General features: G+C 42.5%; 1 protein-coding gene across 12 annotated transcripts in view; it reads left to right on the top strand.

Moving 5' to 3' along the window:
* The window catches only part of CALD1 (caldesmon 1), a 197314-nt gene that overhangs the window by 96598 nt on the left and 86609 nt on the right, over positions 1-14107 (top strand). For 9 of the 12 annotated variants that reach the window (XM_085324203.1, XM_085324211.1, XM_085324207.1 and 6 more), the window contains one exon: positions 4435-4546. In XM_085324203.1, the coding sequence (XP_085180329.1) occupies positions 4476-4546 (71 nt within the window). In that variant the 5' untranslated portion in view covers positions 4435-4475. Of the gene's footprint in view, positions 1-89; positions 361-3442; positions 3683-4434; positions 4547-14107 lie in introns of those variants that run through there. The other 3 variants (XM_085324206.1, XM_085324202.1, XM_085324204.1) reach the window with 3 other exon arrangements.

The following is a 14107-nucleotide window of genomic DNA, read 5'->3' as shown; positions in this document are numbered from 1 at the left end:
GGCGGGCTGCGAGCCCGCTGCAATACGCAGCCACGCTATATTAGGGAATGTGCTCCGGCTCGACGTTTCTTGGCTCCCCAACGCTGGCGCGGAGGCTCAGCATTCGCGCCGCAGCCTGAGAGCTCAGTCGGTGTGTGGAAAGGTGACCGGCAGGTCTGGAAAGAAGGGCTTCTCCCTTCGTTAAAGACCCGAGCGGCGGTTTGCTTTCCCACCTGCTTGTTACCAATCCTGTTCCCCCACTGTTAAGGCCCGCTGGGTGCTGAGCTGAATCGGAAATCAGTGCTGGAGAGGAGGTGAGGACATCATTAAATCAAAGCCGGAGCAGGACGTAATTTTTCTGTCCGTACTGGAGTTACACAGGTGTGTGTTTGTGTGTATATTTCCACTTAGCTGTATTTTTGTGTTTACCTTCCAAGAATGTGTTATTCCAGGGAATATAGAAATACTTTGTTACATGTTTTATGATCACTGTGCATTCCTGTGATTCCCACCTTGCTGAAAGCTGTTTATAAGAAGATAAAATTTTGAACTCTTTCAGGAGATGAGAGATAAAGGGAAGTGGGATTTGTGTAAGTGGGTTTTACAGCAGGAGGGATTAAATGGGGTGTCCCTAAAGGAAGCACAGTTTAGGAAGACAGTGAAAAATCAACAAATTTTAACAATAAATCATAGTCGACTGAAGATCAAAGGCACCATGTGAAGTGGAGGGATGAAAAGGAGGGAGACTGTGGTACCACTTTTGAGATGAAGAGGGATTTTGTGGGGATATGGTGTTATTTGTAGGACACACACTTTGCTATGATTCTGATTCAAAGACTGTCTTTGCTGTGGCAATGCTGGCAAATGTAGGAAAGCTGCTTTGCTCATCTGTAATCTGTAATTCACTGTATGTTGCCTTTTCTTTTTTTCCTTTCTTTTTTTTWAAAATTTTTTTTTAGTCTTCTTAGCAGTAATCAGGTCTTTTCAATAAGACCAGAGGGTTAGGTCCTGTGATCTAAAGGCCCAGTCTCAGAATCAAAACAGATATAAGGACCTTGAGAAGACCCCATGTGGGCAGCTGTGGAAAAGCTGAGCTCCTAAGCAAGAGGTACCATCAAAAGTTTGATAGGTATTGCAAAAAAAAAAAAAAAAAATCTGCGAGATCAGACGTAAGTCCCACTTCTGAGTCTGGTGGTGGAAAAACTCATAAGAGTTCACTTCAGATTCTTTCAGTCTGAGTAGTTGTATAAAGGTCAAATAGTGCTGACGGTCTTTTTTTTTTAGGTAGAAGCAACAAAATTATCATTCTTGTGATGCATTATTTTACAGTATGAGAATAACTGTATTCCAGCAATTTGCATATGTGTGTAGGCATCAGGAAAGTGGAACTGGTCAAAGGATTTCAGATATCTACTTTTATTTGCAAAAATAAAAAAAAAATGTCTGCTTTGTTAGAAGTTATATATGACTTTTTAGTTTGGTGAACAATATATCTGGAAAGAAATTGGAGAAAGAACTGAGAAGTCGAAATTTTTCTAACATTTTTAAAAACCAAATGTTCATATTTAAGTAAAAATGAGGTATATCTTTTATTTTCTGAGGCTGAATGGRTTGTTTTTGATTTGAAACAGTTTTCTTAGGGGCAGTTTTCCTGTTGTGAGAAAAATGAAACTTTTTTGGTCTGACACCAAACTATTAAAAATGTCTAACAAAAAAAATGCATGCAATCAACAATTTCTTTACACAGCTTTAACCAGGAAACCTTTTTCTCTTTTCTACCCCTCTGTTTTGTGCTGATTTACTCTCAACACTTGGGAAGGTCACGCAGAGAGACATTTTCATGTTTGGCTCTGAGGGCATGCTCTAGAACTGTTTGAAAGGTTATGTTTTGGCCCTGGATGTTTTCACTCACAATCAATTTTCATTAAAAAAAAATCATCAAAATACACATGCTTCCAAAAACAGGGGGACACAGTGGCTGCAGTCAGATGGAGAAGGACGGAGGGCAGCCTGGTAAGGAGAGATGGAGAGGGGGATGTACCTGGCTGGGTGAGAAGTGGTGACGGGGCAATTAAATGAGATACCAAAGAATGTCTGTTTTGGGGAGGGAGAAGGCAAAACACTGTGGGAATGGCTGTCGCAGCATGCGAGGCACAAGTCTGACAGCGAGCGGGGAAGTCCCCGGTGAAACCCCAGCCCAGCATCGAGGGGTGAAGCTGCTGTGGTGCCTGCGCAGGACCCAAGGTCCCTGGTCTTTGCCAAACCGCCCGGGTCTCATTGCACCTGGTGGCGTTACGGCCCCAAGCAAAGGCATCACGGCCACATTTAGAGCTGCACACTGCTAACGGGCATGTTTTGCTGGTTTGGTAGAGTTGCCTCGCGGCTCTTTATAACTTGAAGCTGCAACGGGGGGCTCTGCTCCARGGGGTAAATGCGACTACCCCGCGCAGTCTTAGTTCCCTGTGGGTGCCAACATTTGCCCTCCGTGCGTGRAAACCCAGGAAGCTGCTTCGAACTCGTTCTCTGTGGCATTTATCCCTCTTTTGATCCTTGTTTCCAGAGCCTGGTGCAACTGCATCAGTCCTGCAATGCAAGGGCCCTCTAGCAAAGGAATTGAGGCAGGATTTAGCTGCGTATGTAGGTTGAGATGAAAACGCTTCTTGGGAGAAAAATGCAGATCTGGTGTWTAGTGTTTTTCAAGGGGTATGTGGTGGTAAGAGCAAACAAGGGCAAGACTGGAAAAAAAAAGTCTTGTTACGACTTGCCTTTTCTATATATTAAGTGTGTGTGTGTATTTAAAAAAAATAAAAGGAGCAGCAATTGTAAAGTCACTATCAGATCTGCAGAATTAACATTGCCTCTGAACCTCCAGAAAACAAACCCCAGCCAGTCAAACATGTAGAAAGTYGCAACAACAACAACAAAATTTTTAATCCCCCAATCTAGGAACAAATCAGAAACAAAAACACCCTCAGGGAAAGTAAACTAATAAAATAACCTTTTGCAAAGCCCCTGCCCTCAGCAGTGTTTTAATGCAAAAAAGAGGGCAGGAAAAGCCACAGATTCTCTTAAGTTGTGAGAGGCTTTGCTATTGCTAGTGATTTTATGGGGAGGGTGCTTGGCCGCTGCACTGGCGGGCAGGAATATAAAGCCGCGAGACAGATCCATATCTGCAAACAGAGTGCTTCAAATAATTTACAAATGCACCTTGGCTTTGCCTCCCTTAAATCGCAAGCGGTCAGTGAGACACCTTTTAATTTTCGCCTGCATCTGCACGCTTGCTTTCTTTGCTGGCTAAACGGCCGGTCTTGTAGGAACGGGCTGGAAAATGTTTAGGGGACGGGACGGGACGGCAGCGGGGTGTGTGTGTGTGTGTGTGTGTGGAAATCGTCCGAGCGCCGGCGTCTAGGCTGGGACTGCAGAGGAAGCTGAGGCCTCCAGCCCTGCACAGGAAGCAATCTTAGAGCAGGCCTTAAATGCCAGATTCCAGGCAGAGTTTAACTAACCACTGACAGCTCTGTAAACAAAGCAGGGACAAAAAGAGAACAGCTTTCCCTTTTCTGGTAGTCATTTTTGGTTTGGGGGCTGCAGGGGAATTCTGTAATACTCGGCTTGATGGGATATAAACCGAGGCTGAAAAGGCTTTGTATATGAAGAACTATAAAGGGGAAAATATTTCATGGACTAAATCATAAAGGAGAAGGTAGGGCACGGGGAAAATGCGTGGATTAAACTACAAAAAAACTATTGCTACTTTTAGTTCTTTGGGCAGGATTTATGCGTAGCTTGGCTCCTCCTGGGTGGTATTTAAAAGCTCCAGCTTCTTCTTTTTCTTCTTTTTTTTTCCTTTCCCCCCTTTTTTATTTTTCTTTCTTTTCCTCTTTTTTCTCTTTTTCTTTCTTCCTTTTTTCTTTCTTTTTCGTGTCTTTTTTTCATTTCTTTTCCCTTTCTTTTTTCCTTTCTTTTTTCTTTCTTCTTTTTTTCTCTTTCTTTTTCACTTTTTCTTTTTGAAGGGGGGTGGGGACAGACGGATGGGGACTAGCTTTTGCAGAATGTTTATCTGTGCAACTGGAGAAAACAAGAAAACTCTTGAGCAGCATTTTTACTGCGTCCAGTAAAAACTGGAAGCTTGAAGTTAAAATCCTGCTAAATTCTTGCTATTGTTTGTAGGAAAAGACCTGTGACGTTACAAATAGCTAGTCTGCAGCTAGCAGATGTATACAGTCCTTACTTAAAGCATGTTGATTTAATTTTGACTAGGAAACTAAACTCAGGCATGAGCTATGTTTATCCTACCAGGCATTTCATTAATCTTGTTTATCTCAACAATACTGAGGAAGTTAAATTTCTTGATAGAAAATAGTTGCAGCGAAGATAACTAAGCTAAATGCACTTAGTAGGTTAAACGTATCCATTGTGTTTTCTCTCTCGTCTAAATGGTCATCTCCCTTTCAGATTTGGATCTTTTCAGAGCTCTGAACGCTTGAACACCCACCATGGATGACTTTGAACGCCGCAGAGAACTCAGGAGGCAAAAGCGTGAGGAAATGCGCCTGGAAGCAGAGAGGTGAGGTGTTACGTACGGAAAGTGGGTGCCAGTGGTTTGATTTTTATTAGCAGTGGCTTGGAGGATTTCTGCCTCAGTATCCAGAGTACATGACAGCTGACCGAAGAGTCCTTGCTGATGATACGTGTTGCAAAGTGCCTCTAGTCAACATTGTGGGAGAGGCTGGAAGTCAGGGCTGTCTGGTGCCTAACTCCCTTAGGCGGTCGTACGTGCCCTGGCTTCTAGTTATTCTGGTACATGATTGACTGTAAACACTGAAGGTGGACTGTGGCAAGATGAAATTATTCATAGGAAGACTCGTGCTCAGATGCAATGTGAGTGACTGTTCAGTGTACAGAAGGGACTGTGTTTATCTTTTCAGACGTMGTGCTAAAATTATAGGATATCGATTGAAAGCTGAGATGCAACAAACCCCTTGGTTTACATAGCACAGTGTATCTGTGAATTGTGTGCCGTGACTGTGCAATTACTATAGCGTTACTAGTGCCTGTCAGATTTATCCATTTATAGCCACTTCATGTGGGCAACACAGGCAGCATTTGCTCTCAGTTGCTGCAGATTTACTTTGGTGCAAATGAGAACAGAACTGCGTATGATGATGTCAATTCATGAAAGAAACAATGTGAAAATATTGGGAGTGACATTTTATAACTTACCCCATTTTACACTGCTGCAGTTCCACTCATTTTAATGGAAGTTCTCRTGATTTACACTGAAATAAGTAGGGAGAAAGTCAGGCTCCATATATATTTTTGTAAATCCTTCCTTGATAGAAGGATTTGATGTAGTATATTAAAACTGTAATGATTTTTAAAAATGGAACTTATATATCACTGGTTGAGCACATTTTGGTTTCATTTTTGYATTTAGTTTTAAATGTGGACTTAATTTTTGTTTCTAGTTTTTTGTGTGCAGTTTCCTGTTGCTGTGGGGTTGAGTTGTGWGTGCTGTTGGAGAAAGCATGTTTTTTAAAAACAGCTTTAAATGGAAGTCAGCAGAATGCAGTATCTAATATGTTTTGTTTGCCTATTTTGAGCTTTTTAGTAAAACCTTACTTACATAGCAGGGTTCTCTAATGGACATTGATGGTGTTTGGGGGGAGTCTCAGGTAGGTGAGATGCAGTAGCTGCCTTTCCTTTGAAACAAAGCGTTGCCCCGCTGAACTGAGTACGTGAGCTCTCGTCAGGCTGTAAGACGAATCTGCGAGCTCTGGAAAGTGGCAGAGTTGCCTGCAGATAAACAAACTCGCATGAAGTGCAGTGGCCAAAGGGAAATGAGGCAGGAGCCTTCCTTTGCAAAACTGACCTGGCCGACAACCTCCCCCAAAAGGCAGAGAAGCAAATATGCCATGGCACTAAGTTACCTTCTTCTCCCAGAAGGTTTCCCTCCAGGCCTGGGGCGGTATGTTTTGGTTGGAGCACACTGGAGGAGTTACGGGGCCCGTGCCAGCTTACCCTGCTCAGCTGGGTAAGCAGAGAGCTGCTGCACCAGCAGTATCTGGCTGGCACTTCTTATCGCGGCCCTCTTTTAGGCAGAAATGAAATGAGATGAAGTGAGGTGTGTGTGGTAGCTGTAAATGCTGGGCACATGCACCAATTGGAAAGAGGTCTGCTGTTTATCTGAGGAGTCAGAAATGTTCAGATTTATCGCATGCCAGAGGTTTGGACTGAGGCCCATTACACTGAATGTACATTCATTCCATATGCATCCATTTTAGCAGATTTTTAACAGCATGGTATAATGAGAGCACATGCTATTTATGTAATTTTAGTCTACTTCTACTTTAGATTTCTTTTTTTTTTTTTTTTAAGACTGAGACTTTAAGGTTTGTTGCTAATACATATGCTTAGGTGCTTGTGGAGGATTCTGGGGGGTGTAGTCTAGGAAGTATTTTGTACTCTGGAAAAATGTCCCTTGAACATTCCCATAAAGTAATTCAAACTCTTTTACGTGTGTGTGGAGCCTGTGGAGCGATCTGGACATAAGTGATGTGGTGTAACCAGCTTGAGGATCCAATGACAGCTGCAGTGGGTTTGGAGCAGCAGAGTCTGCTGTAGAAATCCAGTATTTCCAGTGTACTGGTGAGTCACGGCATAGCCCTGCCACCCAGTGTGACTGATACATGTACCCTCCTGGGGCATCAGGAATCGAAGTGGTTAGGCAAGACAGTGACAGCCTCTGCCATTGGAAACAACCCCCTTCACACCCACACACCCATCCTTTTGGAAAATGTTGCAATGTCTCGGGCAAAATCCCTGTGGCAGATCTGCTGGGATTTTTGCTGGTAACCTTTGTGAAGGAGGTGAGATTCGTGGGAGCCCAGCTGGAGGAGCAGGGCTCAGGCTTGTTTCCCTGAATTCTGCTGAATTGCTGCAGGAGCACTCTGTGCCCTTTCCCACACATTTGAAGACTTAYAGCAATAAATTGCTGTATGCCAAATCTTGCTGCACTCCCTCTGCTGCTGCCAGCTTCAAGCATTCAAGTATCATGAGTCAGACCCCTTAAAAGTCACAAGACTGCTTGAAAAATCTTGGGATCTTAAAAATAATTTAGTTTTGCCYTTTTATTTTTATTTTGCCTTAACAATAATAGAGCCTGATTCTCAAACGCTAATGTGACTCTTGGAGCTGGGGCTTCAGGAAACCTACGCTGACGGAGTGGAGTATCAGGACTGTTGGAGACGTATGTCTCTGTTGCTTAATACCAGTCAAATCAGAGCTGAGAGCAGCAGGCTTTCGGCAATTATTAGCAAATGAAAATGTCACAAGGAGTTCTTGTTGGTGAATTCATGTTTTAGGGTTTGGGGCATTATCCTCACCTTTACAATTATGATGGCAAGGTGTCTGTGCACATGTCTTTTTCTCCTGTTGTAAGCCACAGCAGTATGCTTGTCTGGATGCTTTCAGGTGCTTTATAAAGTGAATTGTGTGTTCCTAAAGAATGGCATGGAGGCTGGAAATGTTCCTTTGTGCTGAGTGTTGGTACCTGCTGCAGTTTCAGGATGTTTCCCTGCACCATCCCATCAATGGGCTGTAGCCTTRCTATGAAGAAAGTGTCACTGATGGGAAGCATTTTTGCTGTGAGATGCAGAGCCAGATGATGATGTGTAGGTGGTAACATACTTGCTAAGTCTTCCAGGCACTATTTAGGCTTGTTTGATTCAAACAGTAAACCCAGAAAAAAGCCATAGCCAACAGCAGAATTTGTAATTCAGCTGGCTGCAGTGACACATTTTGCCATTTCTTGGGATAAAGCCCATCTTCTCAGCCTGCTGCCTGCGCTCAAGAGAGATTGAGGGRTGAGGATGTCTTCCAATGTGGACTGGGGCACCACATGCCTAAGAGGCTGTGACTTGGCCTTGCTGGATCTTGCCCAGGAGGGAGAGACAGTGTGAGGACTGGTGAGGGTACAGGTGTCATCTGCTTCCCTAGTGTCTGTCAGGCTTGAGCTGCTGCAGATTGTTTTGTAAACTGATGGCAGTGACTCTCTTATATCTGATGCCCAGATAACCTTATGGCAAGTCCGATTCTTGAGGGCCGATGCTTAGGTATTGGGTTGTTTTTCCATTAGAAAGCAGTTGAAAATGATGCTTTGTTGTGGTATGTGGCACTGGCCTTCTGGAGTGATGTGCCTAAGAGTGATCCCAAGGAAAGTGTTTTTCCCTATAAAGAGCAACAGTGTAATGCACACTTGGCATGAGCTTTAGGTAGGCATTCATGCTGTGGCAAATGGAATATAATTTACTGCAGACTCGGAAATCTGCTGTTTCACAGGCATATTACACTGTTACCATTTCCAAGGTAAGCCACACGGCTTGGATCCCCTACTCAGGGCTGCTTTGCCCAGGTGGAATATTTTCGGTTTTCATATTTTTGGGGTCTGTCTGGATGCTGAGCAGCCTGTTTGAAGCAGTAGCACAGACGCGTGTGCAGGGCACGTGCCAGGCAGCAGGCACGCAGCTTTGACCAGCTTTACTCCRTGGTGTCAGATTTACTGTGTGTGGTCACTAACTCCAATACCTACTGGAAGAATGAGGCTTGCTGGGCCTAAGCTAGGAAACCCAGGACAAACCTATGGCAGCTGTAACTGTTGCAGTCTGCAAGCACTTTAGGTGTGGGTTGTAATGCGCAGCTGCAAGGTCACAGGAAACCAGACCCTACTGGCTCTAGGATGATGTGAGGTGCTACATCTATGCAACTGATGTGCAACAGAGCAGAGGCTTTATCCAGCTTTTTAGTAGCAGGAGAAGCACCACATAGGGACTGGTGATTATATAGGGCCCTGTGGTGCCCAGAGCTAACTGAAGTCAGGTGAAGCTTCCTACTGATTTCAGTGGGCTTTGGATTAAGCCTTACCTGAGTGCTCCAGCTGGGAGATTTATGAGACAGTCTCATTGGCAGCCTTGACGAAGCTGGATGAACACCATGCCTGTCCAGGCACAGGGTACATGCTGTACTAGGGTCCTGGGGCCATCAGGGAAATGGGCTTACACTCACTTGACTGGAAAAAGCTCGTGAGTAACCAGAGCGCAGGGGACTGAGTGCTTTTCAGCGAGGGAAAACCAAATGCCATCTACTGCTTTGTGCCTCTTTCTGGACAGTAAGAGATATTCTCTGGCCATCGAGTTTTGTCGTTTTGATGTTAACATAACCAACACTTGAAGATTTCAGTCTAGGGCTGGGCAGCGTGTGTGCACAAGCATGAGCCTGTATGGGTGAGCCCAGAGGGGTGATGTTTCTTCACAAATTTCTTGCAGATGCATCTTAGTCTTGCACATCTGTGTGCAGCTGCAGTATTGAGGCGAAAGACTTCGTGAAGTGGCAGTGGAATGATTTCTGGATTTCAGGGTAATTGAGAGGAAAAATTGGCCCCTTGAAYTCTTGAAAGAATAGCTCTCAGTCAGGTTAGTCTGTTTAGTACTTAAAGGTGTCGTTTTATTATTGGCTTACTCACCATTGCCTCTGCAGTGTATTTTCATCTCTTCCTGGTTTCAGCTATAGCTGAAAGTCRATCAGATAGCTAGCAAGTTGATCCAATTTGCCTCATTGCTATACAATCACTAAGGCAGACATCAGAAAGATCTTAGCATCAGTGTCTTCGTTTAGCTGAAGCTTAACTTTGATTCTGAACCACAGTTTGCTCTGTGTAATGCTCTCCCGCAAGGATCTGCAGGACATTTCACAGAAAAGGACATGTATTGATCCTCCTGCTGTAGAAATACAGCAGAGAGAAGTGGCTCTTGAAAGTGGGTAGTCATTGGAAAGACTCTAAAACCACTGTCTTACTTTGTGGACTGTGTAGGATCTCCTGACTGGGGCAATGCCAATCATGACTACAGGACTAATCTCCTTGCAGATGTTTAGTAAGACATTATTAAATATACTGTAAAAGGGAGAGACTTGAACATCATTCACATTTACAACGTAAAAAGTTACAAATGGAAGAACTTCTCAYGTCATTTATTACATATACATTATTCCGTATTGTATTTGAATTAGCTTTACATGGACTGTAACAGGAAGCTCTTTAACACTCTTGTGGATAGGGTGTTCAGGAAAATACTACCATTAAACTCTGTGGTTCATCCTAACATTAGTTACTAAAGGCAGTTAGGTAAGTTTTTTTTCTTTCCCCTAACCACTCAATTACAAACTCTTTCCAGTCAGTCATTTAAACTGTTTTATAAGGCAATGAATGTGGTTCGCTTTCATAGACATATGTTAAGGAATGCTCATAGAAACAACTCAGTTTGCAGAGTGGGGATAGAAGCAGTCTCCAACAAGCTGAAAGTCTCCTGCAGTGRTAGCTCGTTCAAAGTTAAAAGAGTTAATCCCAGATGGTTAATCCCCAAATTTATATTGGCACAACTGAGAAGCCAAGCCTAGAGAATTTCAGTCCAAACACGCAAAAGCAAATGCAGAAAAGGAATTTAACATGGCTTGTATTTTGAGAGTGCTCCCATGGAGGCCAGTGTAACTGAGATAAACATACTAAGGACTAATTCACCAAGCTGAGAAGGTAAAACCAGCAGGATCAGACAGGTATGTCTTTGTAGGTCTTAATGAGAAATGCACTGGTTATCTTCTGGACCGGTAAGACAGGAGAGTTTTGTTGCTGGAGTGTCTTAATACTTCTGGAGAGCAATAGAAGTTATCCCTATCAGCCACAGAGAGTGGACAATTTGCATTCTGCTGTCCAGGACAGTTTAGGTGAAGATTAGTAAGCATTAACATTAGATCAACATTGAGTGACCATAGATAGCTTTCCAAATCACTTCTTGTTCCTGAAATGGAGTCATCTCTTGTACAAAGTGTACATCAGAGACAAATGTAGTGGTATCAAGGAGCTGATTGGGAAACATAACCAATTCTTTCCTGTCAGCCATTAAAAACTCAAACTCTCAGAAGGCAGAGATTGTGTGGTTGGTCCTAATAATTCAGAAATCTTAAATGGGTCTTCATTCCTTTCTTTAAAAAAAGACTGTGAGAGTTTAAAGTGAACTTACTTGATTCCCTTTTATTTATCCCCTGCTTTTTTAAAACATAGGACTTGCCCAGGTCTTGTTTCAAAATACCTATCTAAATTTTTAAGATGAGTTTTGAGAGACCATGTTTAGATTCAGGCTTGTGTAAGTGAATGAACAATATGATATTAATGTAAATTTTCAAGGAGTGCATGTTTAAACATAAGAGAAGCTGACTGTACATGCCTAATAGATAATTTTCTAGTGTTCACAATCTGTTTATTTCATAACACTACTTCCAAAAATGYTCAGCCTCTGTCCTCTTGAGGACTGTGCCTTTTTCTGGTCCATGCCTCTCCTGCTACTTGAAAGAAGAGCTATAATGCTTTTATCTCTCCATGCTGTCTTCATATATCCTGAAGTTCTGAATTTTTTAAGGGCTTCTGCTCATTTTTCCATAAAATACTCACATTTTGGAAGAGCTGAGACATGACATCTTCTGCCTAGGAGTTAAACATTTTTAAAAAATGAATAAATAAGATTAGAAGTCCATGAGGGTTGAGAACAAATTGAGGCAAAGTTGCTCCAGCTGTTAATCTGTCTTCATAGCTACCTTGAATTCCAGGACCGACAGGAAATATTTGGATTGTCAAAGTGAGTTTGGCCCTGCATTTTGCCATGAACAAGGTTTCTGGAGTTCTTGGAGCTCATTCTTAACCCAGACAGAAAAGCATGATCCAGTGGCTCATTTAAAGCATGCCCTACTGCTGTCATTCTCAAACAGGGTGGATACTAGACAAATCTTTGCCATTGTAGCATTTCAGATGCCCTGGAGGAAATAACCAAACATACGCAAACCTGAGCAAAGCCTCACAGCTTAGTTTTACAGCCATTGTGTGTTTTGCAGATTATATTTTATTTAAATGTCTTGATGGAGGAATGTTTTATAAAAGAAGCTTTGTTCTTCCAAATAGCTAGACATGCAGAATGTAAACTTAACTGAGCTAACCCCACTGTAATTCCTATGCAGACAACAAAATAAGCTCCTTAGTATTTCAGATATTAATCCCACATGTATGTTAAGATCATTCTTTAATCTTTGTACTACATCTACCATACCAGCCAAGCTTTTAGGAGGAGAGCCCAAATCCAGTACCCAGACAGTTGGCAAAATGCCATGTCTTTCACCTTTTTCAGCAGAGTGGCAGGTTTTCTTTGGAAGCACCAAGGAGTGTTGGAAATTCTTGGGTGAAAAGTGCGCCCTCCAGCCTATAATCAGCTCGCCCACCTACTACCGTAGAGAAGTCTACTTTTGTGTTTCCTACTGTATTTTTATTAACTTTAACTAGACTGAAGTCTTTGATGAACTGGATCTTATTTAAATGCCTAATAGATAGGGACATTGAGGCACAGCTTTTGGTGTTTGTTATTTCGAATTTTAGTGTGCATATTTAAAAGGGCATCATTTGAGAAGCAGTACAACATAATATTTTATCATGATTTGAAGAATTGGACTGAGACATAGGCACTGCACAAAGAAAAACATGAGGGTGAAGGAATGTACCTGGTATAGTAAGTATGTGTTAATGGCTGTCCTGCCATATCTATATGAAAAATGACAGCTCTTTAATATCTTATGTGCAAATTGACGGTATACACTCAATTAAGTTAAGGGTAGCCTGAAGCTGCCTTGCAGCTCTGCACATCTGTCATTGTACCTTCAAACAGTATAAATCATATCTATCATCAGAATTCTCTCATACAAAAAACTTCAGAAACATGAAATGTGAAAAGGTATGTTAATTGGTGTAAACTTTGTGAAGGCACAGAGCCTTTGAACTTTGCATAGCAGCCATGGCTGAGCTGTTTGGCATCTCTTACGATAGGTATGCAGTCCCTTGGAGGCAGGTGCAACACCTCAGCTTCCTCTGCAGCATTTTCTGTCCCTTGATGAGGAATACATGAGCCCTACATGCAGGTTACCTTCTGAAAAAGCTCAGTTAACTCAGTATGTCAGAGATAAAAGTAATTGTCCTAAAATAACYCAGAATAAAGGAGAGTCATTTCTTTGTAGCTAGGACTAAGATTTTTTGTTAGATTCTTTCTTAGGTCTCCCCCATTGTCATCTGTCTTGACAGCCAGTGTCAATTGTCAGATAGACTCTCATAAAGCATTGGTGTAGCTTACTAGATTCCTATCCCAGTCTCTCTTTGAAAATGGAAGCAGTTGATCTGTGTTTCTTCCTAGTAAGCATATGATTGACCTCTCAGCTGCTTAGACCCTGCCCGTGTACCTGATGTCCTTGATGCCTTTTCAAATGGAGGGTCAGCAAGTGCTGCTCGTTCCTATTCCTATGGCCTGTTCCTTCTAGCAGCCACTGCCACCACAGGTTGGTTTGCTAGCGCAGCCATCCCTGCTGTTGACAAAGAAGGAAGGTGGGAGCAAAGTAAGCAGATTTGCYCCAGACTACCTCCCTGCTGCAGCAGCTGGTTAGCCCCATAGGATGAACAGCTACTTGTGGATAGTGGGATCATGGCTTGGACTTGGATTGGGGCTCCCGAATGCAGATTTGAACTGCCCTGCCTACATGGTAACACGCTGCCCATGTAGTAACACAATATTGCCTCTGGAAGAGGTGTTGAGTAGAGGTTGCTGTGKAAGGAGAGCATCAGTGTTTTTTAATTTGTTCTTTTGCCTTAAGAAGTATGGAGTAAATGAAAATGAATCTCTAAAACTTTAAAAATCCAGGCTTGGTTGCATATGATGTCTCAGCTATAGCATTATAATGCCTTCCTTTTAGTGAGTAAGAACATTATTGAACTTCTTGTTCAGGTGTGTCCGTTCTTCAGGGCATTGTAGGCTTAGAGAGGTAACAGTTATTAGATGGAARCTCCAATTTTTACCCAACTTTGGGACTCTTGAGAGAGTGATATGAAAATTAGTTAAGCCAGTGAGTTTCTAGGAGCATCTGCTTCTCAGTGTGAGTGTGCATTTTATTAACGTCTTTATGATCTAATATCTGAAATTAATAAAGATAATCAGAAGATTAGATTTTCCTTTAAAAAACTGAGGCCTATTTGTTTGCAGGGATGATAGAT

This window comes from Rhea americana, unplaced genomic scaffold (assembly GCF_003343005.1).
Source record: "Rhea americana isolate MKP2758 unplaced genomic scaffold, rheAme1 scaffold_9, whole genome shotgun sequence".
Lineage (NCBI taxonomy): Eukaryota > Metazoa > Chordata > Aves > Rheiformes > Rheidae > Rhea > Rhea americana.
Note: the sequence above shows the minus strand (reverse complement) of the source record. Positions and strands in the feature narration are given on the sequence as shown.